Here is a 24,159-nt window from a genome sequence, read left to right on the forward strand (position 1 = left end):
GCGACCGGCCTGAAGCAGGGCCTCTGTCCTCGGAGTGGGAGGCAGAGTGAACTTTAGCTGCTACGAGACTTCGAGGTCTGGCCCCGGGAATCTCCGAGCTACGGCCACCTCCCACGGGCAGGGCGTGAGCTGGGGCCGGCATCACTGCTGCTCAGCCCCTCTCACCCCTACCCGGTGCCACACTCGCCATCCCCAGGCTCAGCCGGGATTTATGGTCACCTGGGTGTCCTGGCCCATGAACTCCCTGCCCCGGGCACCCAGCCTCCTCCCACCTCACCCTCCCAGTGCCCACTCGTCAGTCAGCTGATGCTTGCCGGGCACATGGACCCGAGAGGGAAAGGGGCTCCCCAAGCCACATGGTAGGTTGGGTGCAGCTGCTCAGCCTGCAGAGGCGGCCTGCCCTCCTGCCTGTCCTGTCCCCGCACCATGGAACAAGGCTGGCATCCACATTTCAGAGGCGGGAATGGGGACCTGGAGTGGCTTTTCCGGGCATTTAAGGGGGTCCGGTCATCGTGGGGGCTGTGCTGCTGCCTGTCCTCTGAGAGACCTGCCCCTCCCTCGTCAGCCCCTCCATGCTGACAAGGTAGGGGCCCGAGCTTCCTGGAGCTTGGCTGCTGGGACGGGGCTAGGGGGCTGGACTCTGGTCAGCTTCGTCTTGGTGTGATGGGACCCTGAGCGTGCAGCTGCGCCCTGGCCAGCCAGTGTGGACAGACTTCAGAGTGTGGTGGGGGCACCAGGCACCTCCAGGACACCATTCCGAAACCCAGATCTAGAAGCCCCATGACCCGGCCTGGCAGGGCCCCCGGGAGACCCTCACTCCCACATACAGGTAACACACAACATGTGTGCAGGCATGCGGCAGAGTGTGCCAGCCAGCCCGAGGGGTGCCGGCCGCTGGAGGAGGTGAGGGGCGTCTGCAGCGTGGCTGTGGCACGTGGGGCCCAAATCAGGGCCAGGCCTACCCCTCGGTGGCCTCACACCTGTCCTCCCACAGCAGCTGCCTCTGTTCTTTCCACTCCCAGAAATGCTCATTTTTCACGGCTCTGCTCAGAAGATTTCCCAGGGCCAGGGCCAGGCTGTGGATGGGATGAGCTCAGGCCTTCCAGCCCCAGCCCTGGCGCTCTGGGGTCTGGTGGGAGAGCCCCGGGCGTGAGCGATGGCACCCTGCGTTCTGATCCAGCCTCGCCCCCCGCTGCTGTGTGGTCTCTCAGAGGGGTGGGCTCAGGGTCCAGGCCTCTCCTGCCCTGATCTCCCTGTTCCCCTGGCCTTGGAGCCTCCCAGCAGCCCCTGCAGCCCTGGAGGCCTATGAGGACAGGACTGGTCTGGCTCATCTGTCCTGTCAAGCCCCCATCCCGTTTGACAGGAGGGGAACAGGCTCCGAGAGGCTAAGTGACTTGCCTGAGACTGTCAGAGCTGGGATGGTGCCTATCATCCAGCCCCACAGCCTGTGCTCTCAGCCTGGGCGCCTGGCGCCTCAGCCACCAGGAGAGCCCCCGAGTCACAGATGGGGACACTGGGCTGCTGGCAGCCAGGCCAGAGCTGGGGCATCTGACGACAGCCGTGTTCTTTCCACCACACCCTGGCTTTCCCCTGTGTTTGGGAAACGGCTGTTCTGGGAAATCTTTAGTCAGGACCAGGGAAAACAGGCCTGTCCGGTCGCTCTCCCCCGACCCCGGGCCGGCCTGTCACTTCTAGGCAGCTGGCAGCCTCTGTCTCCCCAGAGGCTCGGCGAGGGCAGGAGCACCACCCCTAACTTCTAGGCACAGCCACCCAGAAGGCTGGCAGGGGTACCCAGGAGACCCTGGAGCCTGGCCATGTCCCTCAGGCCCCCTTGGTCTCTAGAGACCCCCCGGGGTGCAGACAGGGCCCCGCTGCTCCCTGGGCGCGTGGTTCAGGGTGATGAGGTGCTCTAGGACAGCCTGCGGTCGGCCTGTACCTGGCAAGGTCATCACATGCCTGAACTTGCCAGGACAGACCGTGGGTCTTCGGCCAGGGTGAGAACTGCTACCAGGAAGGCCTGCAGGGCCTGTGAGCTCGAGTGAGGAAGTAGGAAGGTGTCAGGCAGACCTCAGGGAGGCTGGGGCCTGTGCTCAGGGAGGCTGGCCTGTGGCCCTCAGAGGGGCAGCTGTGGACGTGGCCACCTCCCGCTCTCCTGGCTGGGCAGATGTGGGCTGTAGAGGTGGCCTCTGTGATACACCTGACCTTGCCCCTGCCCGTGACCTTGGCAGGATGATGACGAGAGGGATGTGGATGCCAGCCCCCCGGCAGGGCTGCAGGAAGCCGCAACGCTGGCCCCTACACGGAGGTCACGGCTGGCCGCCCGTTTCCGCGTCACTGCCCACTGGCTGCTGGTGGCGGCTGGGCGGGTCCTGGCCGTAACACTGCTCGCACTGGCAGGTACGCGCCGAGGCAGGGGCACTGGCAGTCACACTGGGAGGGGTCTTGGAGTTCCCTGATGACCGTGGAGATAGTGGGACATATGGCACCAGCCAGGTACAACCCTGTGTGCCCCTGCCTTGCCCCGCAGGCATTGCCCACCCTTCGGCCCTCTCCAGCGTCTACCTGCTGGTCTTCCTGGCCATCTGCACCTGGTGGGCCTGCCACTTCCCCATCAGCACTCTGGGCTTCAACAGACTCTGCGTTGCAGTGGGCTGCTTCAGCACCGGCCATCTCCTCTCCCTCTACTGCTACCAGACGCCCTTGGCACAGGCTCTGCTCCCGCCTGCCGACATCTGGGCTAGGTAACGGCTTGCCACACGGCCCCTTTTTCCTCCCCCCCGGTCCTGCCCACCTGGCCCGTCTAACCCCTGTGGCCCCACTGCCTCTGGGGTGGTGGGCAGTGACAGGTCTTCTCTGGACAGGGTGCTGGGTCTCAAGGACTTCGTGGGTCCTGCAAACTGTTCCAGCCCCCACGTGCTGGTCCTCAACACCAGCCTGGACTGGCCCATGTATGCCAGCCCCGGCGTCCTGCTGCTGCTGTGCTATGCCACGGCCTCTCTGCGCAAGCTCCGTGTGCACCGCCCCTCCGGCCAGGCGAGTACCTGCCACCCTTGGGGGGTGGGCCGAGGTCAGACCATGGGCTGGTCTCGGGACCTCCTGCCTCTGGGTGGGGTGTGGAGCTGGTCTGGGCTAAAGGCGCTGGTCTCTGCAGAGGAAGGAGGCGGCAAAGGGGGACGAGACTCGGGAGCTGGAGCTGGCAGAGCTGGACCAGTGGCCCCAGGATGGGGAGGCTGCCCAGGTGAGCAGCCAGGTGGGTGGAGGCGCCAGGGTGGGGGGCACTGGGCCAGCCCCTGCATGGCTCACCACTGCTTGCCCACAGCACGTGGTGCCCACAGCACCCGACATGGAGGCTGATAACTGCATCGTGCACGAGCTGACAGGCCAGAGCCCCATCCGGCAGCGGCCTGGTAAGTACCGTGCACTCCGAGGTACGGCTGGGAAAGGGGAGGCCGGTGCTGCCCCCTGGTGACCGCCTGGCGCTCTCGCATGCTCGCACGGCACTGCTGCCTGCTGCCCCCTGGGGCATCCATGTGTTGGTGTCCCTGACCCCTGAGACCCCCAGGGCAGCTGAGTGGCTGCATCGTTGATCCCCAAGACCCCATGGGGGAGCCCTCCAGTCTTCCAACCCCTCCCCAGAAAACATGGCTACGCCGTCTTGTGCTGTTCGCTCTGGGAGCTGCTGCAGGTGGGCCAGTGGCCCCAGGAGGCTGCTCGTCCAGGGCAGGGGCTGGCCTGGGAACTCCGTGTTGGCCATGTCGCCTTGGGCGGGTCTGGGGGCTCTTTCTGGCTACTTTCTTTCTTTACCCTAACCCTTGATTTTCCATTTTGCAATGTGTTTCTGAATGAAACGAGTGAAGCCAGGGCCCTGGGGTAGGGGTCCCGAGAGTCTTCAGGTGCACAGGGCTGGAAACGGGGTCAGGGCCACCTTGTGTGCCCCACCCTTTCAAGGAAACTGAGGCCCAGAGAACAGCAGGTGCTGGCAGGGCGATCCCTGACACTCGGGGCACGGTGTCAGCCCCACCGCTGGAGCCCGTGTGTTCCACCCATAGCCCACCATGGCCACCGGGGGTCTGTCCCTCCTGCTGTGTGCTTGCCCATGGCCTGGATTTTAGGGCGTAGTCAGGGTGGGGGGTGCCTGGAGATCACCCTGCCGGAGCTGACCTCTGTCCCCACCTGCAGTGCGGCCCAAGCGGGCTGAGCCCAGGGAGGCATCCCCACTCCACAGCCTGGGCCACCTCATCATGGACCAGAGCTATGTGTGCGCACTCATCGCCATGATGGTAGGCGGCCGTGGGGATCGGGATGGGATGGGGTGGCGGAAGGTGGCTGTGCAGCACCCCCCTCCTCTGTGCAGGTGTGGGGCATCGCTGGGGGGGGTGCGTTGGGCGGCCATGCAGTTCCCTCTGCCACGCAGGTGTGGAGCATCACCTACCACAGCTGGCTGACCTTTGTGCTGCTGCTCTGGGCCTGCCTCATCTGGACGGTGCGCAGCCGCCACCAGCTGGCCATGCTGTGTTCGCCCTGCATCCTGCTGTACGGGATGACGCTGTGCTGTCTGCGCTACGTGTGGGCCATGGACCTGCGCCCTGAGCTGCCCACCACCCTGGGCCCCGTCAGTCTGCGCCAGCTGGGGCTGGAGCACACCCGGTACCCCTGCCTAGACCTTGGCGCCATGGTGAGTGTGCACCACCACATCCAGGGGTGCCTGGGTGCATGGACCCGTCAGGGTCATCATCCTGTTCAATGTCCATTGCCCAGGGGAGTAGCAGCACCAGGAAGGTAGATCCGTGTCTGTCTGTCACAATGGGGTCCCCATTCTGCCCACCCAGGGCCAGCCCAGAGTAGCTTCTCAGTGAGTGTTTGTTGAGCAAATAAACAGACAACCTTGTGTTGACACGGGCACCACCCCTGCATCCCGACACTGTGAGTGTGGGCTCTGCCCGTTGGCACGGGCACCACCCCTGCACCCCTGACGCTGTGAGTGTGGGCTCTGCCCACTGGCACAGCCCTGGGTCTCAGTGACAAGCTGTGCAGGCCATGTGTTCACGGGGTGCCTGTGTGTCCATGTGAGCTGGGTGCCAGCATCATGTCTGGTCACCTGTTTGCAGGCCAGTGGGTTGTGTCTCATCTTGTGAGACTTGTGAGCCCGTGTGTGCAAACACGTGCACCTGTGTGTACACCTCCACATAAGCCTGTGGGCATATGTGAGCATGCATGTGGGTAAATGTGCACTCCATCATGTGGACGTGTGTGCATGTGTGTACATGGATCTGTGCCCATGTGAACTAGTGAACCCGTGTGACTGCATGTGAGCCCGTGTGAACCCATGCACTCATCCGTGGGTATGGAAGTGTGTGCTCCTGTGCCTCTGGGTGGGTGTGAGCGAGAGGGTGTTTCGTGCCTGTGGGAGGCCGGTGTAGATGGGCTGCTGTCAGCTGCCTCCCTGAGGGCTCTTGCCCTGGCTGTGGGAGGGGTGCTGGGCCCCCGGCTGACTGGGACATACCGCTCTGGTCGCAGTTGCTCTACACCCTGACCTTCTGGCTCCTGCTGCGCCAGTTTGTGAAAGAGAAGCTGCTAAAGCGGGCAGAGGCTCCAGCTGCGCTAACGGAGGTCACTGTGGCAGACACAGGTGAGTGGCAGGCCAGAGGTGGGAGTTGCCCTCCTGCCCGCCCGCCCTGATGCCATCGCCTGCCCCCTGGCTTGGCCCACAGAGCCCACGCGGACGCAGACGCTGCTGCAGAGCCTGGGGGAGCTGGTGAAGGGCGTCTATGCCAAGTACTGGATCTATGTGTGTGCCGGCATGTTCATTGTGGTCAGCTTCGCCGGCCGCCTCGTGGTCTACAAGATTGTCTACATGTTCCTCTTCCTGCTCTGCCTCACCCTCTTCCAGGTGGCTGGCGGGCTGGGGTGGGGGCTGGGGCACGGACCCTCCCCGCGGCCCTCACCGCCCCCCTCACCCGGCAGGTCTACTACAGCCTGTGGCGGAAGCTCCTCAAGGCCTTCTGGTGGCTCGTGGTGGCTTACACCATGCTGGTCCTCATCGCCGTCTACACCTTCCAGTTCCAGGACTTCCCCGCCTACTGGCGCAACCTCACTGGCTTCACTGATGAGCAGTGAGTCCAGGCTGGGGCGGTGGGGCAGCGGCGCTGACACCCCATGCACTTCCCCAGGGCTCCAGCGGCTCCGCCGGGGGCCGGGCCTGTGCTGATGCTAACCCTCCGCAGGCTGGGGGACCTGGGCCTGGAGCAGTTCAGCGTGTCCGAGCTCTTCTCCAGCATCCTGGTACCCGGCTTCTTCCTGCTGGCCTGCATCCTGCAGCTGCACTACTTCCACCGGCCCTTTATGCAGCTCACTGACATGGAGCACGTGTCCCCACCCGGCAGGCGCCTCCCACGCTGGGCTCACAGGTGCGGCCCCGCCCTCCCTGGCTGGCCTTGGAGAGGTGCAACCTCCTGGGCCAGGGAGGGAGACAGGTGGGATTTGGACAGGCGCCACATCCTCCATTTGCTCACATCGAGGGGATGGCAGTAGCGTGGACGTCCCGGAGACAGTGGGCATGAGTTACGACGCAGCTATGCGCCTGACTTGACAGCTGCAGCAGCAGCGGTGCAAACAGGGCTTCCTCCAGGCCCAGGAAATGAGAGGGGCAGGAACCCAGTTGGGAGATGCCATTTTCGGACTCTCTCCCAGGCAGGATGCAGTGAGCGGGACCCCACTGCTGCAGCAGCAGCAGCAGGAGGAGGAGGAGGAGGAGGAGGGCCCCAGGGATGAGGGGCTGGGCATGGCCACTCCCCACCAGGCCACCCAGGTGCCTGAAGGTGAGTCGGGCGGGCAGAGCACAGCGGCCACCCAGTCTGCTGTGCCACATCCCAGCTGGGGGGTCGTTGACAGAGTCCCCTCTGAGCTTCACAGCCTCTTCTGCACAGGTCCCTGGGACTCCCCATTTCCGCCCTACACTGACCCTCACACCGTCACAGGCGCAGCCAAGTGGGGCCTGGTGGCCGAGCGGCTGCTGGAGCTGGCAGCCGGCTTCTCGGACGTCCTCTCACGGGTGCAGGTGTTCCTGCGGCGGCTGCTGGAGCTGCACGTCTTCAAGCTGGTGGCCCTGTACACCGTCTGGGTGGCCCTGAAGGAGGTGAGTGTGGCAGGCACCTCAGCTTCCCGTCTGGGGTGGGGTTGCTCTGGCCGGATCGGCTGTCCTCCCCAAGCCCAGCCCCACGTGCCCGCTGCCCTCAGGTGTCAGTGATGAACCTGCTGCTGGTGGTGCTGTGGGCCTTCGCCCTGCCCTACCCACGCTTCCGACCCATGGCCTCCTGCCTGTCTACGGTGTGGACCTGCGTCATCATCGTGTGTAAGATGCTGTACCAGCTCAAGGTTGTCAACCCTCAGGAGTATTCCAGTAACTGCACCGAGGTACGGCCCCCGTGGGTACAGATGGGAGGAAGCTCCAGGCAGCTTTGTTCGCAGCCCCACCCTCCCAGGGCAGCTGCTTCAGTGCAATGGGGCCAAGGGGGCCTCCTGGAGGCAGCATCCTTTGACCTGATCTGTGGACCAGGGGTCCACTCCCCGCACACAAGGGTGTCTGGTAGGGGCGGAGTCCCAGGGTCTGCTGCAGTGAGGAGGGGAGGGCCCCACCCCAGGCCTGGGCGGGGAGAGACAGTCAGGCAGCTGCTGCCTGGCACTTTCTTACACATCCTTCCTTCTCCCTGGACCTCTCTTCACTCCCCTAGCCCCTGCCTGTGGTCTCCCTGTTTCTCAAACACCTAGTCCCCTTCCCCGTGAAGGTGGCTCCAAGACCAGCAGCCCTTGTGTCCTTGGCTGGGGCAGCGGTGGACCTGCCCCGGAGCTGTGGCTGTGGTGGGCTCCAGGCAGGGCCAGGGGGGCACTGTGGCCTAGGAGGGGGCACTGATGCCCGGTCTCTTGCCAGCCCTCCCCCAACAGCACCAACCTGCTGACCACGGAGATCAGCCAGTCCCTGCTGTACCGGGGGCCTGTGGATCCCGCCAACTGGTTTGGGGTGCGGAAAGGGTTCCCCAACCTGGGCTACATCCAGGTGAGTGAGGGGCTGGTGGGCGGCTGGGCGGGCGAGTACCCGGCTGCCCCCTGACCCTTGCCCCCCCGCAGAACCACCTGCAGGTCCTGCTGCTGCTGGTATTCGAGGCCATCGTGTACCGGCGCCAGGAGCACCACCGCCGGCAGCACCAGCTGGCCCCGCTGCCTGCCCAGGCCGTGTTTGCCAGCGGCACCCGCCAGCAGCTGGACCAGGATCTGCTCGGCTGCCTCAAGTACTTCATCAACTTCTTCTTCTACAAATTCGGGCTGGAGGTGAGGCAGGGACGTTGCCTCCTCCTGGGGCAGGGCTTGGCCGTCGGAAGGGAGGGCTGCACCGTGCAGGCACCGAAAGCCTGGCCCCACCTGGGTCTGCCTGGGCCACCGGGGGCAGGGGACAGGGCCAGCAGGCTTTCCCCGGGCCTCTTAGTGATTGGAGACAGGCCAGGCCGGTGGTCTCTGCTGCGTACCTCCTGGACCTCGCGCACTTTCCACAAACGGTGGCTGTGACCATCTGACCCTCTTCGCAGCGCCGCGGGTGGGCCTGTCTGTGGCGGTCTTACATTATCAGACTGCGCCAAACCTGAGACCTGCTGATTGGGACCATCCTCCCCGTCACTGCACCCCGCCCCACCCTCCCCCGTCAGCGCCCCCACGCCTATCTCCTCCCGGACTCGCTGTGCCCCACCCCCGCTATCCCCGGAGCTCATACTTACTTGGATCATCTCCCGACTCCGCTGCCCCCACCCGGCCATCTGTTCGTAACTTCCCGCACACCCGTATCCTGTTCAACAGCACTTTACGCCCACCATCTGTTTTCATACTTACGCGCCTCCCCCTAACGCCTTACTTGCAGGTCCTCTGGGCTCACTTAACTTCACGCCCCGCCTCTCCCCATCGGTCACTTGGCCTTCCTTTTACCATCTGAATCGCCTTAGCACTTTACGCGTCATCATCACGGACTCCTGCTTAGCTACACCCGTATCACAGACTCTTCTTTACTTACGCCCACCATCTGCTTGCACACGCCCCCATATCTCATCGTCACTGCTTACGCCCACACCCCACATCTGACTCCGCGCCGCGCCCCCGCCCCGCATCCCCGATCACTGCTTGCCCCGCCACTCCCCGGACTCATAGCCCCTACGCCCCCACTATTCCCCGGACTCTGCCCCCGCCCCGCCCTCCCCAGATCTGCTTTACGCCCCGCCATCTGGACTCTGCCCCTACATCACCTTCCCCGACTCTTAGCCCCACACCCCGCCCATCTCACATCTGGATCTTATTTCCACCAGATTATTTTTGGGTGGTGGTGGTGGTTGGTGTGTTTAATGGTGGACCATATGTGGCGTTTCCTTTTGTTTGATTGGTAAATCCTCAGTTTTGCCGTAGCCGGACGTAAACCACGTATCTGGTGACTATGCTGCTTTATCTTCATGATGTCTGTTCATAACAACGCCAGTTGCCCTTGTTGTATGGGGTTCTTGCGACCCTATGATGCGTCAGTGAGGATCCCGCGTGGCTTGGGTGGGTGTGAGCTTTAACACAATGGGCCAGCCCGTGGTGTTTCCATGCCCAGGCTCTGTCCACCCTCCTGGACTTAGCCTTGGCCTCCCCCAGTCCCTCCTGCCCACCCCACATCCTACCCAGCGCCCTCATCTACGTCCTCTCTTGGGGGCGGCCCGGCCCTCTCCAGGCTCTGCTGTTCTTTCCTTTTTGCCCAATATTCTATCTTGAAATATTTCAAACCTTCAGGAAAGTTGTGAGTCACACAAGGAGCGCTGTGTCCTCTCTGGTCCCTGCGTGGGTCGGCCGTGATACCTCACACCCAAGAGCTGCCTCGAGTGTCTCCTGGGGGTGGGTGTCCCTGAGCCCACAGCCCCACACGTGCGGACCTGTCTCCTGGCAGTGCCATTGTCAAATGTGTCCTCTGCATTGAAACAGCCCCGGCCCCAGCACGCTGCTTTGTGGCGGTTTGGTTTTCAGATGGGATCTGGTCTGATGTTTGCTCTAGTCTCTTGTCTTGGGTCTAGGCCGCCCCCGCCTCTCCTGTCTCTTGGGAAGTTGCGGAGGGAGGCCGGCGGTGTTGCTGACGCCCTGAGACTGGATTTGCGTGGCTGTCCTGGTGATGAGGGTCTGCTCAAGGCACACAGCACCCGCAGTCTGAGATGGGGAGTCACATTTGTGCATGCGGCCGGCTCAGGGGCGTCCCCCCTGCCCCACAGTGGCACCCAGCCTGTTGGCACTGGTGGGCTGTCTGGGGTCAGCCTTGTGGCTTCATGAAACAGACCCTTTCTGTTATCTCTGTGCGTCCGTCAGCTGGGTTTCCCATCCAGGAGAGCTGCCATTTCTCACTGGCCACTTTCCGAGAATTCTGTCATCCACAGACACTGGGCCTCCCCCCTGCTGAGTGGAAGCCCTGGCCCCTCTGGCCACACACTGTTACGTCGTCTCCCCTTATTTGGCTGGGCGTGGTGGTTCACACCTGTGATCTCAGCACTTTGGGAGGCCGAGGCAGGAGGATCCCTTGAGGCCAGGAGTTTGAAACCACTCTGGTCAACATAGCAAGAACTTTTTTTTTCCTCACCCAGGCTGGAGTACAGTGACACAATCTCGGCTCACTGCAGCCTCTGCCTCCCTGGTTCAAGCGATTCTCTGCCTCAGCTTCCCAAGTAGCTGGGATTACAGGCAGGCACCACCATGCCCAGCTAATTTTTGTATTTTTTTTAGTAGAGACAGGGTTTCATCATGTTGGCCAGGCTGGTCTTGAACTCCTGATCTCAGGTGATCCACTCCCCTCGGCCTCCCAAAGTGCTGGGGTTACAGGTGTGAGCCACCGCGCTCGGCCCTGTTTCCTAATGGCGGTTTCCTGTTTCCTCAACTCTTCTACGTATATTAATTGGCATCTTCCCTAAGGAAAAGCTGTCCTTTGTCCTCTGCTGATTTCTTTACTCAGGTATTTATGTCTGTGTGGACACTGATGTTGGTCGTCATCTCTGGGACTGGCTGTGGGACCAGCACTGTTTAGTCTCATGTGGTCCCAGCTTCAGGCCCTGGGAGCTCTGGGCCTTCTCCACCTGCCCCACCCTTTTCAAGCCCGTCTTGTTTTTTCTTTTTTTTTTCCAAGACGGAGTCCTGCTCTGTCGCCCAGGCTGGACTGCAGTGGTGCCATCTCTGCTCACCGCAACCTCCACCTCCCGGGTTCAAGCGATTCTCCTGCCTCAGCCTCCCTCCTGAGTAGCTGGGCTTACAGGCGCCCACCACCACGCCCGGCTAATTTTTGTATTTTTAGTAGAGACAGGGTTTCACCATGTTGGCCAGGCTGGTCTCAAACTCCTGACCTCAGGTGATCTGCCCGCCTCAGTCTCCCAAAGTGCTGGGATGACAGGCGTGAGCCGCCGCGCCTGGCCCTGTCCTGTTTTCTGCTCCCAGGCACTGCTGCCTCATCTTCTGCTTCCCAGGCTCAGCTCTGTGCTCACAGCCACTGTTCTGGGGAGCCCGATCGCGTTCCAGGAGTGTCAGGTTTAGAGCCGGGGGTCTGGGCGCCGGCTGTGCCTGTTGCTACAGGGCTGCCCCTGCCTCTGGGCCCTCCAGATCTTTCCTGTAAAACACCTGCGTTAGAGAACCTGGGTTCTTCGAGGCAACTTCGTTTTCGTATCGTGAGGTTCCCTCTGCGGCAGACGTGTGGAGTCACATCCACCCACTCAGTCCTTAGGGACCAACCCTCCCTGCCTCACATGCCTCCCAGGAAGTGTGGCCGGGGCCGGCAAAGCCATGGCTCCTTCCCCCACAGGCCCTGGCCCCTCCCATCCCTGGCATGTGGTCCTGTCAGGACGCCACGTCAGCAGGACTCACAGCAGGTGCTGCTGGGTATGACTTTCACTTGGCAGAGCACACTGAGGTCTGTCTAGGCTGTCCCATGGATCCCGGTCCCACGTGCTGAGCGGCGTTCCCTGTTGTGGCTGCTGCAGGGGTCTGCACTGCGTGCGGCTCCTGGCTGTTTTCAGAGCCGTCACATCACACACACTGTCGTATCATGGACTATGAGGACGTGTGAGCCACAACCCAGGGAGGCCCAGCAGCCCCCATCCCCGTGCTCTCCGGCCTCCCGCTTGGTTCCTTTGCCCCCGGGGGCTTGGCGCATAGTTGAAGGAATGCGTGTGTGTGAACACACAGGACACGAGAGCTGTCAGTTCTCAAGACAGCAGGTGTGCGTGAGGTGATTCCCATGGATCCTGAGGGTTGGTGAAAAAGGCTCGGGCTCTGAAGCCACTGGTCAGCAGGTGGGGACGGGATATCTCAGGCCCCAGGCAGGCCAGGCCCTTCCTAACATGACGCTCCCATCCCCAGATTACCCGTGGCGCTGGAGCCGGGCTGTCCCCATGAACTCCGCACTCATCAAGTGGCTGTACCTGCCTGATTTCTTCCGGGCCCCCAACTCCACCAACCTCATCAGTGAGTGCCCCCCACCACCCCCGCCTCCACAGAGGACCCTCAGAGCACGTTCACACCCCACAATCTGCTCACAAGTGTGCACACAGGCTTGCAAGGGCAGACATGCAGTCAGGCATGACCTCACACGCACACACATAGACCCCAACATGTGTGTACGGCAGCCCTTGTGCGGACGCCCCCACACCAGGGCTCCCTCAGTGGCACTCGGCCACTCCCGCAGGCAGACGTCCCCGCTCCCAGTGGCTCCACGCCAACAGGCCTGGGGTGGGAGGCGGGCTGTGTGCGCCATGCCCACCTCGTGTGGGTCCCCGAGCAGCACAGCAGCAGCTCCTGCGTCCTGCAGGCGACTTCCTCCTGCTGCTGTGCGCCTCCCAGCAGTGGCAAGTGTTCTCAGCTGAGCGCACGGAGGAGTGGCAGTGCATGGCTGGTGTCAACACCGACCGCCTGGAGCCGCTGCGGGGGGAGCCCAACCCTGTGCCCAACTTTATCCACTGCAGGTGGGTCCCACACCACCCTCCATGGGGAGTCCTCTGGGAGGGGTGGCCGGGGCACCCGCCGTGACACTCCGGCCTGGCAGGTCCTACCTCGACATGCTGAAGGTGGCCGTCTTCCGGTACCTGTTCTGGCTGGTGCTGGTGGTGGTGTTTGTCACGGGGGCCACCCGAATCAGCATCTTCGGGCTGGGCTACCTGCTGGCCTGCTTCTACCTGCTGCTCTTCGGCACCGCCCTGCTGCAGAGGGACACGCGGGCCCGCCTCGTGCTGTGGGACTGCCTCATTCTGTACAACGTCACCGTCATCATCTCCAAGAACATGCTGTCGGTGAGCCCAGCCCCCGGCCCCGCCCGCCCGCCCTGCCCCGGGGCCCTGCTGGCCCTGCTGACCCTGCTCTCCCCCAGCTCCTGGCCTGCGTCTTCGTGGAGCAGATGCAGACCGGCTTCTGCTGGGTCATCCAGCTCTTCAGCCTTGTGTGCACCGTCAAGGGCTACTATGACCGTGAGTGGCGAGGATGGCCGCTGGGGAGGGTGTGGGGAAGCCCCTGCTCCTGGGCCCTGAGCCTGACCCTTGCTGGTGCCTGCCTTGCAGCCAAGGAGATGATGGGCAGAGACCAGGACTGCCTGCTGCCAGTGGAGGAGGCCGGCATCATCTGGGACAGCATCTGCTTCTTCTTCCTGCTGCTGCAGCGCCGTGTCTTCCTCAGCTATTACTACCTGCACGTCAGGGCCGACCTCCAGGCCACCGCCCTGCTGGCCTCCAGGCAAGCTCTGGCCCAGACACTGCCCAGAGCTCCCGTCCTGGGGCTGGGAGGGGGCAATGGGAGGGACCTCGCTGTCTCAGGCCCCAGCCTGTGGAGAACAGGCTCCACCACTCTGGGCCATGGGCATGTCATCTAGAGAATGAAGGACAGCAGACTCCCGGCACCATCACACCCTGCCCCAGTGCTGGGTCTGTCAGAGACCACAGGCTGCAGTTCCGACGGTGGCTGGTGTCTCACCCCCTGGCCGACTTGCCTGCTAAGGGCTAAGTGTCCCACCGGCAGGAGGGCCCCGTGTAGTATCACGAATGCCCCAGGGAGGGGTTCGGGCTTGGGGCCAGCTTTGCCTGCTTCCCTGCAGCCCCGGTTGGGGGGGTGCCACCAGACACCCCTGCATCTGTACGGCAGAAGGGCCTGTCCTCATCGCAGACAGCACAGAGGGTGGGGGTAGCAGATGCCTCCCCGGTGGGTGCCTCTCGCCCAGCATGGGCAGAGAGGAGCCGGCTGAGCCATCCCGGGCTGAGCGGGGAGCGGCGGCTGCCCATGCTGCTGGGGCTGAGTGTCTGGTGCTCACACCCCATCCCTGCCTCCCGACAGGGGCTTTGCCCTCTACAACGCTGCCAACCTCAAGAGCATCGACTTCCACCGCAGGACAGAGGAGAAGTCCCTGGCCCAGCTGAAAAGACAGTAGGTGCCTCTCGGGCGGGGACTCCCTGGCTCCTCCACCCAGCGCTTAGCATACCTGGCCTTTCCCCCTACAGGATGGAGCGTATCCGTGCCAAGCAGGAGAAGCACAGGCAGGGCCGGGCGGACCGCGGTCACCCCCAGGACACCCTGGGCCCCAAGGACCCAGGTCCGGAGCCAGGTGAGTGCAGCTGGAGTCTAGCATCCAAGGCCCCATGTCCAGCATGTCTGTGCCTGCTGGTGTGTGCCTCGTCTGTGCCCGTGTGATGTCCCACAGGGCTCCCCGCCCACCTGTCCTGTCCGCGTGATCACCGCCCCGTGACTGTCCGTCCATGCACATGGGCTCTGAGCCCCGTGGCCTCACATGGCCCCCATCACTGTGGGTCTCTGTGTCTGTCTCCACCCATCTTGTCCCCAAGACACTCACAGCCCCGACCCCTCCTGGTGCCTTGACTGCTGCCTCACGCTCACCCCACCCCTCCACAGGGCCCGACAGTCCAGGGGGCTCCTCCCCGCCACGGAGGCAGTGGTGGCGGCCCTGGCTGGACCACGCCACAGGTACCCCCAATTAGCCCACCTGTGACCACCCTCTCAGGCCCTCTGTGCCCTCACCTGTCCTCTGCCTGGGCAGCTGTCTTCCCCTCCTTCCCCGACCCCCAGGCCCTGAGTGTCAGGACGCGCTCAGGCCTCCTGGGTCGGAGGGTGCCTCACTGGCTGCAGACCCCTGGGCTGAATGTCCTCCCGGCGATGCCCCAGCCCTTCCAACGGGGGCGTCTCAGAGCTCGCTCCGATGCCACAGGAGCTGAGCGGCAGTTTCACCTGGTCGGTCCCAGCAGCAAGCACTGCGTCATTCTACGTTTTCTGTTTCTTTTTGAGACGGAGTCTCACTCTGTCACCCAGGTTGGAGTGCAATGGTGTGATCTCAGCTCACTGCAACCTCCACCTCCCGGGTTCAAGTGACTCTCCTGCCTCAGGCTCCAAAGTAGCTGAGACTACAAGCATGCGCCCCACTCCAAGCCAGGGTTTTTTTTTTTTTTTGAAACGGAGTCTTGACCTGTTGCCCAGGCTGCAATGCAAGGGCGTGACCTCAGCTCACTGCAACACCCACCTCCCAGGTTTAAAGGATTCTCCTGCCTCAGCCTCCCAAGTAGCGGGGATTACACGTGCCCGCCACCATGCCCAACTAATTTTTGTATTTTTAGTAGAGATGGGGTTTCACCACGTTGGCCAGGCTGGTCTCGAATCTCTGACCTCAGGTGATCCACCCGCCTCAGTCTCCCACAGTGCTGGGATGACAGGTGTCAGCCACTGTGCCCGGTCTGTTTTTCTAACTCTCCTGGGTTTCCCTGGGTCCTCTGCAGTCAGCCCACTCAGCACCCCAGCCTGCACTGGCTCTGCTCCTCAGCTGCCCTGCCCACCTCTGTCTTGTCCCACCGCGCTGGCCTGTGTCCTGTGCCTGCACCGCTCCCGGCTGCTCCACATGGGAAGGGTGGCTGTTGGGCCTTGGCCCATGCAGGCGGAGAGGGTGTGGCTGGGGGTCTCCCTGCATGGAAGGCCGGCTCTCAGCACTGCCTGCCCACAGTCATCCACTCCGGGGACTACTTCCTGTTTGAGTCTGACAGCGAGGAAGAGGAGGAGGCTGCCCCTGAAGACCCTAGGCCATCGGCCCAGAGTGCCTTCCAGGTGAGGCGGGGGAGCCCCCGCTGCCCCACTGCAACCACAGAGCTTGTGGCCCTCAGCCAGGGCAGCATAGGGGGTGCCAGATGCCCCCAGGGCCTGGAAGCCCAGCTCCTCCGCCTCCAGTTAGCTCACCCAGCCCCATCCAGGCCTCCCAAGTCTCATGGGAAACCAGGCTCCAGGGACGTGGGTCACGTGTAGCCTGCTGCCCCACGGTCTTGGCTCTGAACACCCAGGTTCTGGTGGCTGCCTGTGGCCTGACCTGTGAGATGGGCCTGACACCTTTGTGCTGGCCGCCTGGCTGTCCAGGGTCTGTCTTTGGGCCCCTGGCTCTCAGTGCTAGACCAGGAGTTGGGTGGGCTGCATGCATGGGGGTCCTCACCCACAGCCCCTCAAGGTCCACATCTGGGAGGGGCTCAGGGACACGGAGGCCCCTGGTAGACACAGAGCAGGGATCTGGATCTGGTGCCAGGCTTGCCCAACCCCGGCTATTCCTCCTCTTCCCTCCTGGGTCCCATGGCTTGGAAGGCCGGGTCCTAACCCAGGGGGCTGGCCCACAGATGGCATACCAGGCATGGGTGACCAACGCCCAGACGGTGCTGAGGCGGCAGCAGCAGGAGCAGGCAAGGCAGGAGCAGGCAGGACAGCTACCCACAGGTGAGCTGGGTGGCGTGGAGACTCTGAGGGGAAGCTGCAGGACTCCCAGTCACTGACCAGCATCCTGTGCCTAGGAGGTGGCCCCAGCCAGGAGGTGGAGCCGGCAGAGGGCCCCGAGGAGGCAGCGGCAGGTGCGTGGGCCCCAGGGCTGGGGAGTGGGAGGTCTCTCTGGGCCCCACAGGCTGCCCATCCAGCGCCCCCTCCCGCCCTCCCGCAGGCCGGAGCCACATGGTGCAGAGGGTGCTGAGCACAGCGCAGTTCCTGTGGGTGCTGGGGCAGGCGCTGGTGGATGGGCTGACGCGCTGGCTGCAGGAGTTCACCCGGCACCACAGCACCATGAGTGACGTGCTGCGGGCAGAGCGCTACGTCCTCACGCAGGAGCTCCTGCAGGTGAGCTGGCCCACGCACCACGCTCGTCCCTGCTCTGCCTGACCACGCCCCTGCCTGCTTAGCAGCCTAGTCCCATGCCCACGCTACACTAAACCCTGTGTGGGGACCAGAGCTGGGACACATGCCAGGCAGCCCTGAGCTCCCTCCTGTGCCCTGCAGGGTGGCGAAGTGCACCGGGGCATATTGGATCAGCTGTACACAAGCGAGGCCGAGGCCACGCTGCCAGGCCCCACCGAGGCCCCCGATGCACCAAGCACAGTGTCCAGGTAGGTGCTGGGGTGACCCCTGAACCACAGCTGCTGCCCCTGGAGGGTGGGCAATGTCCAGCCATCCCTGACCCTCGCCATTCCCTTGTCCACCAAAGGACCGTGGGCACTTACCACACTGACCCTCCCTGCAGCCTGGGGTCAGACCCTGGAGCAGGATTCTCTGTGACCCGGCTTCCCTCCCCAGTGGGCTGGGCGCGGAGGAGCCACTCAGCAGCACAACGGACGACACGGGCAGCCCCCTGAGCACTGGCTACCACACGCGCAGTGGCAGCGAGGAGGCGGTCGCTGACCCCGGGGAGCACGAGACTGGCACCTCTCTGCACCAGGGACGCATGAGGACGGCCAGTGAGCTGCTGCTGGACAGGTGGGGGCGGGACGCGCACAACTCCAGCCTAACCATGGCCCTCGGGGAGCCGCCGAACGGGGGACAGGAGCCTGTCTGTGACCGGCAGCAGGTCGGGCCGTTGTGCCTCCGGGCAGTCCCGGGCTCCCCCAAACGCGCGGGTCTCCCTGCAGGCGCTTGCGCATCCCAGAGCTGGAGGAGGCAGAGCTGTTTGCGGAGGGGCAGGGCCGGGCGCTGCGGCTGCTGCGGGCCGTGTACCAGTGCGTGGCCGCCCACTCAGAGCTGCTCTGCTACTTCATCATCATCCTCAACCACATGGTCACGGCCTCTGCTGGCTCGCTGGTGCTGCCCGTGCTCGTCTTCCTGTGGGCCATGCTGTCCATCCCGCGGCCCAGCAAGCGCTTCTGGATGACGGCCATCGTCTTCACCGAGGTGGGCCGAGGCCGCGGGGGAGGGGGCGCCTGGCCCGCTGCGCTGAGCCCCCCTGCGTGCTGAGCCCCCTCCCCCGCAGGTCTCAGTGGTCGTCAAGTACCTGTTCCAGTTTGGATTCTTCCCCTGGAACAGCCACGTGGTGCTGCGGCGCTACGAGAACAAGCCCTACTTCCCGCCGCGCATCCTGGGCCTGGAGAAGACTGACGGCTACATCAAGTACGACCTGGTGCAGCTCATGGCCCTCTTCTTCCACCGCTCCCAGTTGCTGGTGAGTGCGAGCTCTGCCAGTGCGGGGCTGGGCAGGCCCTCTGGGCACCTGTGCTCTCTGCCGGGAGGCAAGGCCCCCTCACCACAGCCTCCCGCCCCACAGTGCTACGGCCTCTGGGACCACGAGGAGGACTCACCATCCAAGGAGCATGACAAGAGCGGCAGGAAGGAGCAGGGGGCCGAGGAGGGGCCAGGGGCCCTGCCGGAACCCCAGGCCAAGGCAGGCACAGGGCTCGAGGAGGAGCCAGGAGTGCCCGAGGCCACCACCGAGGACCATGTTCAGGTGGAAGCGAGGGTCGTACCGACGGATGGGACCGCAGAACCCCAAGCGGAGCTCAGGCCCCGTGACACGAGGCGCATCAGTCTACGTTTTAGGAGGAGGAGGAAGGAGGGCCCAGCACAGAGAGGACTGGCAGCCATCGGTATAAGCACCCCGTCCCACCACCTCCTGCCTACCCAGTTCTCTGAGTGGGGCTACTGCAGGGAGGGTCCTTCTCAGATGAGACGGCCAAGCCCAGTGCAGGGCCCACCTGGATCCCAGGAAGGCACTCTGAAGCCACAGCTCCTGGCTCTGCCCCCAGGGATGCCCCCCACATGCAGGGTGACTGCTGGCCTGGGCTGGTCCCTCACAGTTGCCCCAGACAGAGGACACAGCCCCAGCTGTCTCCTTGCCAGTGACACTAGGCGCTTCCTGTGTTCAGTCTGCTTGTCTGTCAGATGGGGTGAATGCCAGCCTCTTAGGGGGGTCGGGAGCCAGACCCAGTCCCCAGGGGGCCCAGGCAGAAGTCAGCTTTTCCCCTACAGAAGCTGAGGACAGGGAGGAAGAGAAAGAGGCCCCCACGGGGAGAGAGAAGAGGCCGAGCCGCGCTGGAAGAAGAGTGAGGGCGGCTGGGCGGCGGCTGCAGGGCTTCTGTCTGTCCCTGTGAGTGATGGTGGCCGGGGGCAGCTGGGCAGTGGGGGTGGGGAGGCGGGTACTGGCACCAGGCTGAACAGCCCCTTCCGCAGGGCCCAGGGCACCTACCGGCCGCTACGGCGCTTCTTCCACGACATCCTGCACACTAAGTACCGCGCAGCCACCGACGTCTATGCCCTCATGTTCCTGGCCGACGTCGTCGACTTCATCATCATCATTTTTGGCTTCTGGGCCTTTGGGGTGAGCCAGGCCCGGGACACCCCAGTGTATGCAGAGCTCAGCAGCCACCCACATCCCCAGGGCCTGGCTCCCCCTGACCTGTGCTCTCCCGGCCACAGAAACACTCGGCGGCCACGGACATCACGTCCTCCCTATCAGACGACCAGGTACCCGAGGCCTTTCTGGTCATGCTGCTGATCCAGTTCAGTACCATGGTGGTCGACCGCGCCCTCTACCTGCGCAAGACCGTGCTGGGCAAGCTGGCCTTCCAGGTGGCGCTGGTGCTGGCCATCCACCTATGGATGTTCTTCATCCTGCCTGCCGTCACCGAGAGGTGGGCCCTCACGCGGGGGAGCTCGGTCTCCGGGGGCGGGGCCCTGCAGGGCTCCGTTTCTGAGGGGGTCCTTGACCTGGCCATCCCACCCCAGGATGTTCAGCCAGAACGTGGTGGCCCAGCTGTGGTACTTTGTGAAATGCATCTACTTCGCCCTGTCCGCCTACCAGATCCGCTGCGGCTACCCCACCCGCATCCTTGGCAACTTCCTCACCAAGAAGTACAATCACCTCAACCTCTTCCTCTTCCAGGGGTGAGCATGAGTGCAGGCCCGCCAGGGTGGGGGTCCCAGCCCGGGCAGGAGGGAGCCCACCTGATGGGAACCCTGGCTGTGGGCAGGTTCCGGCTGGTGCCGTTTCTGGTGGAGCTGCGGGCAGTGATGGACTGGGTGTGGACGGACACCACGCTGTCCCTGTCCAGCTGGATGTGCGTGGAGGACATCTATGCCAACATCTTCATCATCAAATGCAGCCGAGAGACAGAAAAGGTGCCTGGGCCCGGGGCGGGGGCCTGGACAAGGGATGTGCCCTCTCCCTAAGACAGAGGCACTGCTGCCATGAGAACCCGTGGTGCTGGTGGCCCTCCCAGGGCTTGCAGCCCATGGGGACATGAGGTGAGCCCACCCACTGGCTGATCACGAGGCCAGTGATCTTGGCAGCTGCGAGTGCCAGGGGCAGAAGTGAGCAGCGGACTTGGTCCTGTCCCAGGCAGGCTGGCAGCAGAGCAGGGCCTGGTGCGGGGAGGACCGGACGGACACTGTTCCCTGCGTTCTTGTTTAACAGCTTTGTTGAGAGAGAATTCATGCATCAGACCACTCACCCATTTAAATAGTACAATGCAGGGGTTTTTAGAAGATTCACAGTTAAGCATCTGCCACTATCATCAATTTTAGAGCATTTTCACCACTTCAGAAAGAAACCCTGGGCCGGGCACAGTGGCTCACACCTGTCATCCCAACACTTTCAGAGATCGAGGAGGCCAGGAGTTCAAGATCTGCCTGGGCCACACAGTGGGACCCCACCTCAGCAAATGTAAAAATAAATTAGCCGGCAATGGCAGCTCAGGCCTATGGTCCCAGCACTTTGGGAGGCCAAAGGAGGGACAGGATCAGTTGAGGCCAGGAGTTTAAGACCAACCTGGGCAACGCAGCGAGATCTCTTCTACAAAAAAATAAACATTAGCTGGGCGTGACGGTGCACACTTGTGCTCCCAGCTACTCTGGAGGCTGAGATGGGAGGATGGCTTGAGGCCAGAAGGCCAAGGCTGCATTAAGCCTGATCACACCACTGCACTCCAGCTTGGGCAACAGAGTGAGACCCTCTCTAAAAAAGTAACACGAAGGCCGGGCGCGGTGGCTCAAGCCTGTAATCCCAGCACTTTGGGAGGCCGAGACAGGCGGATCACGAGGTCAGGAGATCGAGACCATCCTGGCTAACACGGTGAAACCCCGTCTCTATTAAGTAATACAAAAAACTAGCCGGGCGAGGTGGCGGGCGCCTGTAGTCCCAGCTACTCGGGAGGCTGAGGCCGGAGAATGGCGTGAACCCGGGAGGCGGAGCTTGCAGTGAGCTGAGATCCGGCCACTGCACTCCAGCCTGGGCTACAGAGCGAGACTCCGTCTCAAAAAAAAAAAAAAAAAGTAACAAGAAAAAACCCAGTGCCCACTGGCTGTCACTCCGTTTCCCCCTCCCCTGGTCCCAGTAACCCCTTGTCTAGGTCCTGGTTCTATGGATTTGCCTACAGTGGATGTTTCATGAAAACGGGCTCAGACGGCATTTGTCCTTTTGTGACTGGCTTTCCTCACTCAGCATGGTGTCTTCGACGTCCACCCACGTGGCAGTATGGCCTTCCTTTTTATGGGCAAATGATATTCTGTGGCATGGATGGACCACAACGTGTGGACTGATGGGCTGTTGCCCATGATGCTGCCAGGCATGCCAGGGTACACGTGTGTGCCCATGCCCCCGGTTCTATGGCTGCACGCCAGGGCTGGAAGGGCTGGTGGTGGTTTCCATCGTGAGGAGCCACTGGTTTTCCACAGTGGCTCCACCATCTTAGGTGCCCACCAGCAACACGAGGTTCCAGTTTCTCCACATCCTCAACAACCTGTTGCTATGTCTTCTTTGTTCTGGCCATTTCTGCTGAACAGGTGGCTTGCTGTGGGCTTTTTTCAGTTCCCTGTTGACCTATGTTGAGCTTCTTTTCATGTGCTGGGCCATTTGTGTATCTTTTCTGGGGAAATGTCTATTCAAATCCTTTCTCCAGGGCTTCTGACACAGGATCTCGCTCTGTTGCCCAAGCTGAAGTGCAGTGGCATGATCTTGGCTCACTGCAGCCTCTGCCTCCCAGGTTCAAGCGATTCTCCCACCTCAGCCTCCCAAGTAGCTGGGACTACGGGTGTGCACGACACCTGGCTAGTTTTTGTATTTTTGGCCAGGTTGGTCTCGAACTCCTGACCTCAGAGTGCTGGGATGACAGGCATGAGCCGCTGCGCCCGGCCGCTGGGTTTTTATTAGAGTTTTTCTGTAGATACATCGGCTAGAAACGACTGAGTTGGAAGAATTCTCTGTATTCTCTGGTTGCCAGACCCTTATCAGATATAATTTACAGAAACGTTCTCCAATTCTATGGACTGTCTCTTACATTTTCTTGATGGCGTCTTTAGAAGCGCAGAGTATTTATTTTGGTAACATCTGGTTTACTTTGTTTCCTTTGTCAAATCCAGATTCATGAAGATTTGCCCGTTTTCTTCTAAAAGTTCTATAGTTTTAGCTCTGAAGTTTAGCTCTTTGATCCACTTTGAGGTAAATTTTGGCACGTGGTATGAGGCAGGAGTTGCGTCTCATTCTCCTGCCTGGGGCGGTGCCTGCACTGTGGTGAAAAGGTCGTCCGTTCCCACTGAACGGTCACAGCTCCCTTGTCTAAGATCAGTGGCCCCTGGGTTCCAACTGGACCCTCAGTTCTACTCCACTGGCCTGCGTCTGCCCGCCATTACTACAGCTGTGCCATGCCGAGGTCAGGCTGGGGCTTTTGTGGGCTGCTGGGTGAGCTGGAGAATGCGGTCATGTGACCTGCAGGAAGGGCAGAGCTGAGAGTATGACCTGTGTCGTTCCCCTCCAGAAATATCCGCAGCCCAAAGGGCAGAAGAAGAAGAAGATCGTCAAGTACGGCATGGGTGGCCTCATCATCCTCTTCCTCATCGCCATCATCTGGTTCCCACTGCTCTTCATGTCGCTGGTGCGTTCCGTGGTCGGGGTCGTCAACCAGCCCATTGATGTCACCGTCACCCTCAAGCTGGGCGGCTACGAGGTGAGCATGTGTGGCCCACCTGTCCGTTCTCACCCCGAGGGTTCTGGCCAGGGCGGCGTGCCACCCCCAGCGGCTCCTCCACACTCATCTTCATGGCCCCGTGTCCCCGTACCTGCCCCTAGCCGCTGTTCACCATGAGCGCCCAGCAGCCGTCCATCATCCCCTTCACGGCCCAGGCCTACGAGGAGCTGTCCCGGCAGTTTGACCCCCACCCGGTAAGTGGCCTCTGCCCTGTGACAGCCTGGTGGGGGATGGGGGAGGTGGCTGCAGTCACTGAGGGTGTCACCTGTACCCAGCTGGCCATGCAGTTCATCAGCCAGTACAGCCCTGAGGACATCGTCACGGCGCAGATTGAGGGCAGCTCCGGGGCGCTGTGGCGCATCAGCCCACCCAGCCGCGCCCAGATGAAGCGGGAGCTCTACAACGGCACGGCTGACATCACCCTGCGCTTCACCTGGAACTTCCAGAGGTGCGTCCTGGACTTGAGGCAGGGCCTGGGTGAGTGGCCCCACCACAGTGGGTCACGCTGTGTTCCCACCCCCAGGGACCTCGCCAAGGGAGGCACCGTGGAGTACGCCAACGAGAAGCACATGCTGGCCCTGGCCCCCAACAGCACTGCACGGCGGCAGCTGGCCAGCCTGCTCGAGGGCACCTCGGACCAGTCTGTGTGAGTGAAGGGCCCGGGCGGTGGGCAGGAGGGCTGGGCCAGGTTGGCTGGGCCAGGCCTGACCTGCCAGCACCTCCCTGCAGGGTCATCCCAAATCTCTTCCCCAAGTACATCCGTGCCCCCAACGGGCCCGAAGCCAACCCTGTGAAGCAGCTGCAGCCCAGTGAGTGTGGGCGCAGGGGCTGGGGGAGGCCAGAGAGGGGTGATGGGCGCCGGGGCTGGGGGAGGCCAGAGAGGGGT

General features: G+C 62.7%; 1 protein-coding gene across 1 annotated transcript in view; it reads left to right on the forward strand.

The window, feature by feature from the left end:
- PIEZO1 (piezo type mechanosensitive ion channel component 1) overlaps positions 1 to 24,159 on the forward strand; it is a 68,830-nt gene that overhangs the window by 43,869 nt on the left and 802 nt on the right. Inside the window, exons 6-48 of the mRNA XM_031658625.1 lie at positions 2,229 to 2,397; positions 2,528 to 2,741; positions 2,862 to 3,033; positions 3,152 to 3,238; positions 3,320 to 3,407; positions 4,180 to 4,280; positions 4,415 to 4,675; positions 5,518 to 5,629; positions 5,712 to 5,890; positions 5,965 to 6,113; positions 6,225 to 6,407; positions 6,691 to 6,818; positions 6,978 to 7,135; positions 7,237 to 7,413; positions 7,928 to 8,053; positions 8,125 to 8,478; positions 12,276 to 12,504; positions 12,848 to 13,001; positions 13,082 to 13,325; positions 13,403 to 13,499; positions 13,590 to 13,761; positions 14,356 to 14,445; positions 14,520 to 14,623; positions 14,929 to 15,000; positions 16,025 to 16,125; positions 16,680 to 16,776; positions 16,851 to 16,907; positions 16,994 to 17,166; positions 17,326 to 17,432; positions 17,620 to 17,799; positions 17,952 to 18,210; positions 18,290 to 18,478; positions 18,581 to 18,899; positions 19,282 to 19,399; positions 19,483 to 19,630; positions 19,729 to 19,943; positions 20,038 to 20,196; positions 20,283 to 20,430; positions 23,064 to 23,252; positions 23,375 to 23,467; positions 23,549 to 23,721; positions 23,797 to 23,919; positions 24,003 to 24,082. Coding sequence (XP_031514485.1) covers positions 2,229 to 2,397; positions 2,528 to 2,741; positions 2,862 to 3,033; positions 3,152 to 3,238; positions 3,320 to 3,407; positions 4,180 to 4,280; positions 4,415 to 4,675; positions 5,518 to 5,629; positions 5,712 to 5,890; positions 5,965 to 6,113; positions 6,225 to 6,407; positions 6,691 to 6,818; positions 6,978 to 7,135; positions 7,237 to 7,413; positions 7,928 to 8,053; positions 8,125 to 8,478; positions 12,276 to 12,504; positions 12,848 to 13,001; positions 13,082 to 13,325; positions 13,403 to 13,499; positions 13,590 to 13,761; positions 14,356 to 14,445; positions 14,520 to 14,623; positions 14,929 to 15,000; positions 16,025 to 16,125; positions 16,680 to 16,776; positions 16,851 to 16,907; positions 16,994 to 17,166; positions 17,326 to 17,432; positions 17,620 to 17,799; positions 17,952 to 18,210; positions 18,290 to 18,478; positions 18,581 to 18,899; positions 19,282 to 19,399; positions 19,483 to 19,630; positions 19,729 to 19,943; positions 20,038 to 20,196; positions 20,283 to 20,430; positions 23,064 to 23,252; positions 23,375 to 23,467; positions 23,549 to 23,721; positions 23,797 to 23,919; positions 24,003 to 24,082 — 6,748 coding nt within the window. The remainder of the gene's footprint in view (positions 1 to 2,228; positions 2,398 to 2,527; positions 2,742 to 2,861; positions 3,034 to 3,151; positions 3,239 to 3,319; positions 3,408 to 4,179; positions 4,281 to 4,414; positions 4,676 to 5,517; positions 5,630 to 5,711; positions 5,891 to 5,964; positions 6,114 to 6,224; positions 6,408 to 6,690; positions 6,819 to 6,977; positions 7,136 to 7,236; positions 7,414 to 7,927; positions 8,054 to 8,124; positions 8,479 to 12,275; positions 12,505 to 12,847; positions 13,002 to 13,081; positions 13,326 to 13,402; positions 13,500 to 13,589; positions 13,762 to 14,355; positions 14,446 to 14,519; positions 14,624 to 14,928; positions 15,001 to 16,024; positions 16,126 to 16,679; positions 16,777 to 16,850; positions 16,908 to 16,993; positions 17,167 to 17,325; positions 17,433 to 17,619; positions 17,800 to 17,951; positions 18,211 to 18,289; positions 18,479 to 18,580; positions 18,900 to 19,281; positions 19,400 to 19,482; positions 19,631 to 19,728; positions 19,944 to 20,037; positions 20,197 to 20,282; positions 20,431 to 23,063; positions 23,253 to 23,374; positions 23,468 to 23,548; positions 23,722 to 23,796; positions 23,920 to 24,002; positions 24,083 to 24,159) is intronic.

This window comes from Papio anubis, chromosome 18, assembly GCF_008728515.1.
Source record: "Papio anubis isolate 15944 chromosome 18, Panubis1.0, whole genome shotgun sequence".
In the NCBI taxonomy this organism is placed as follows: Eukaryota; Metazoa; Chordata; class Mammalia; order Primates; family Cercopithecidae; genus Papio; species Papio anubis.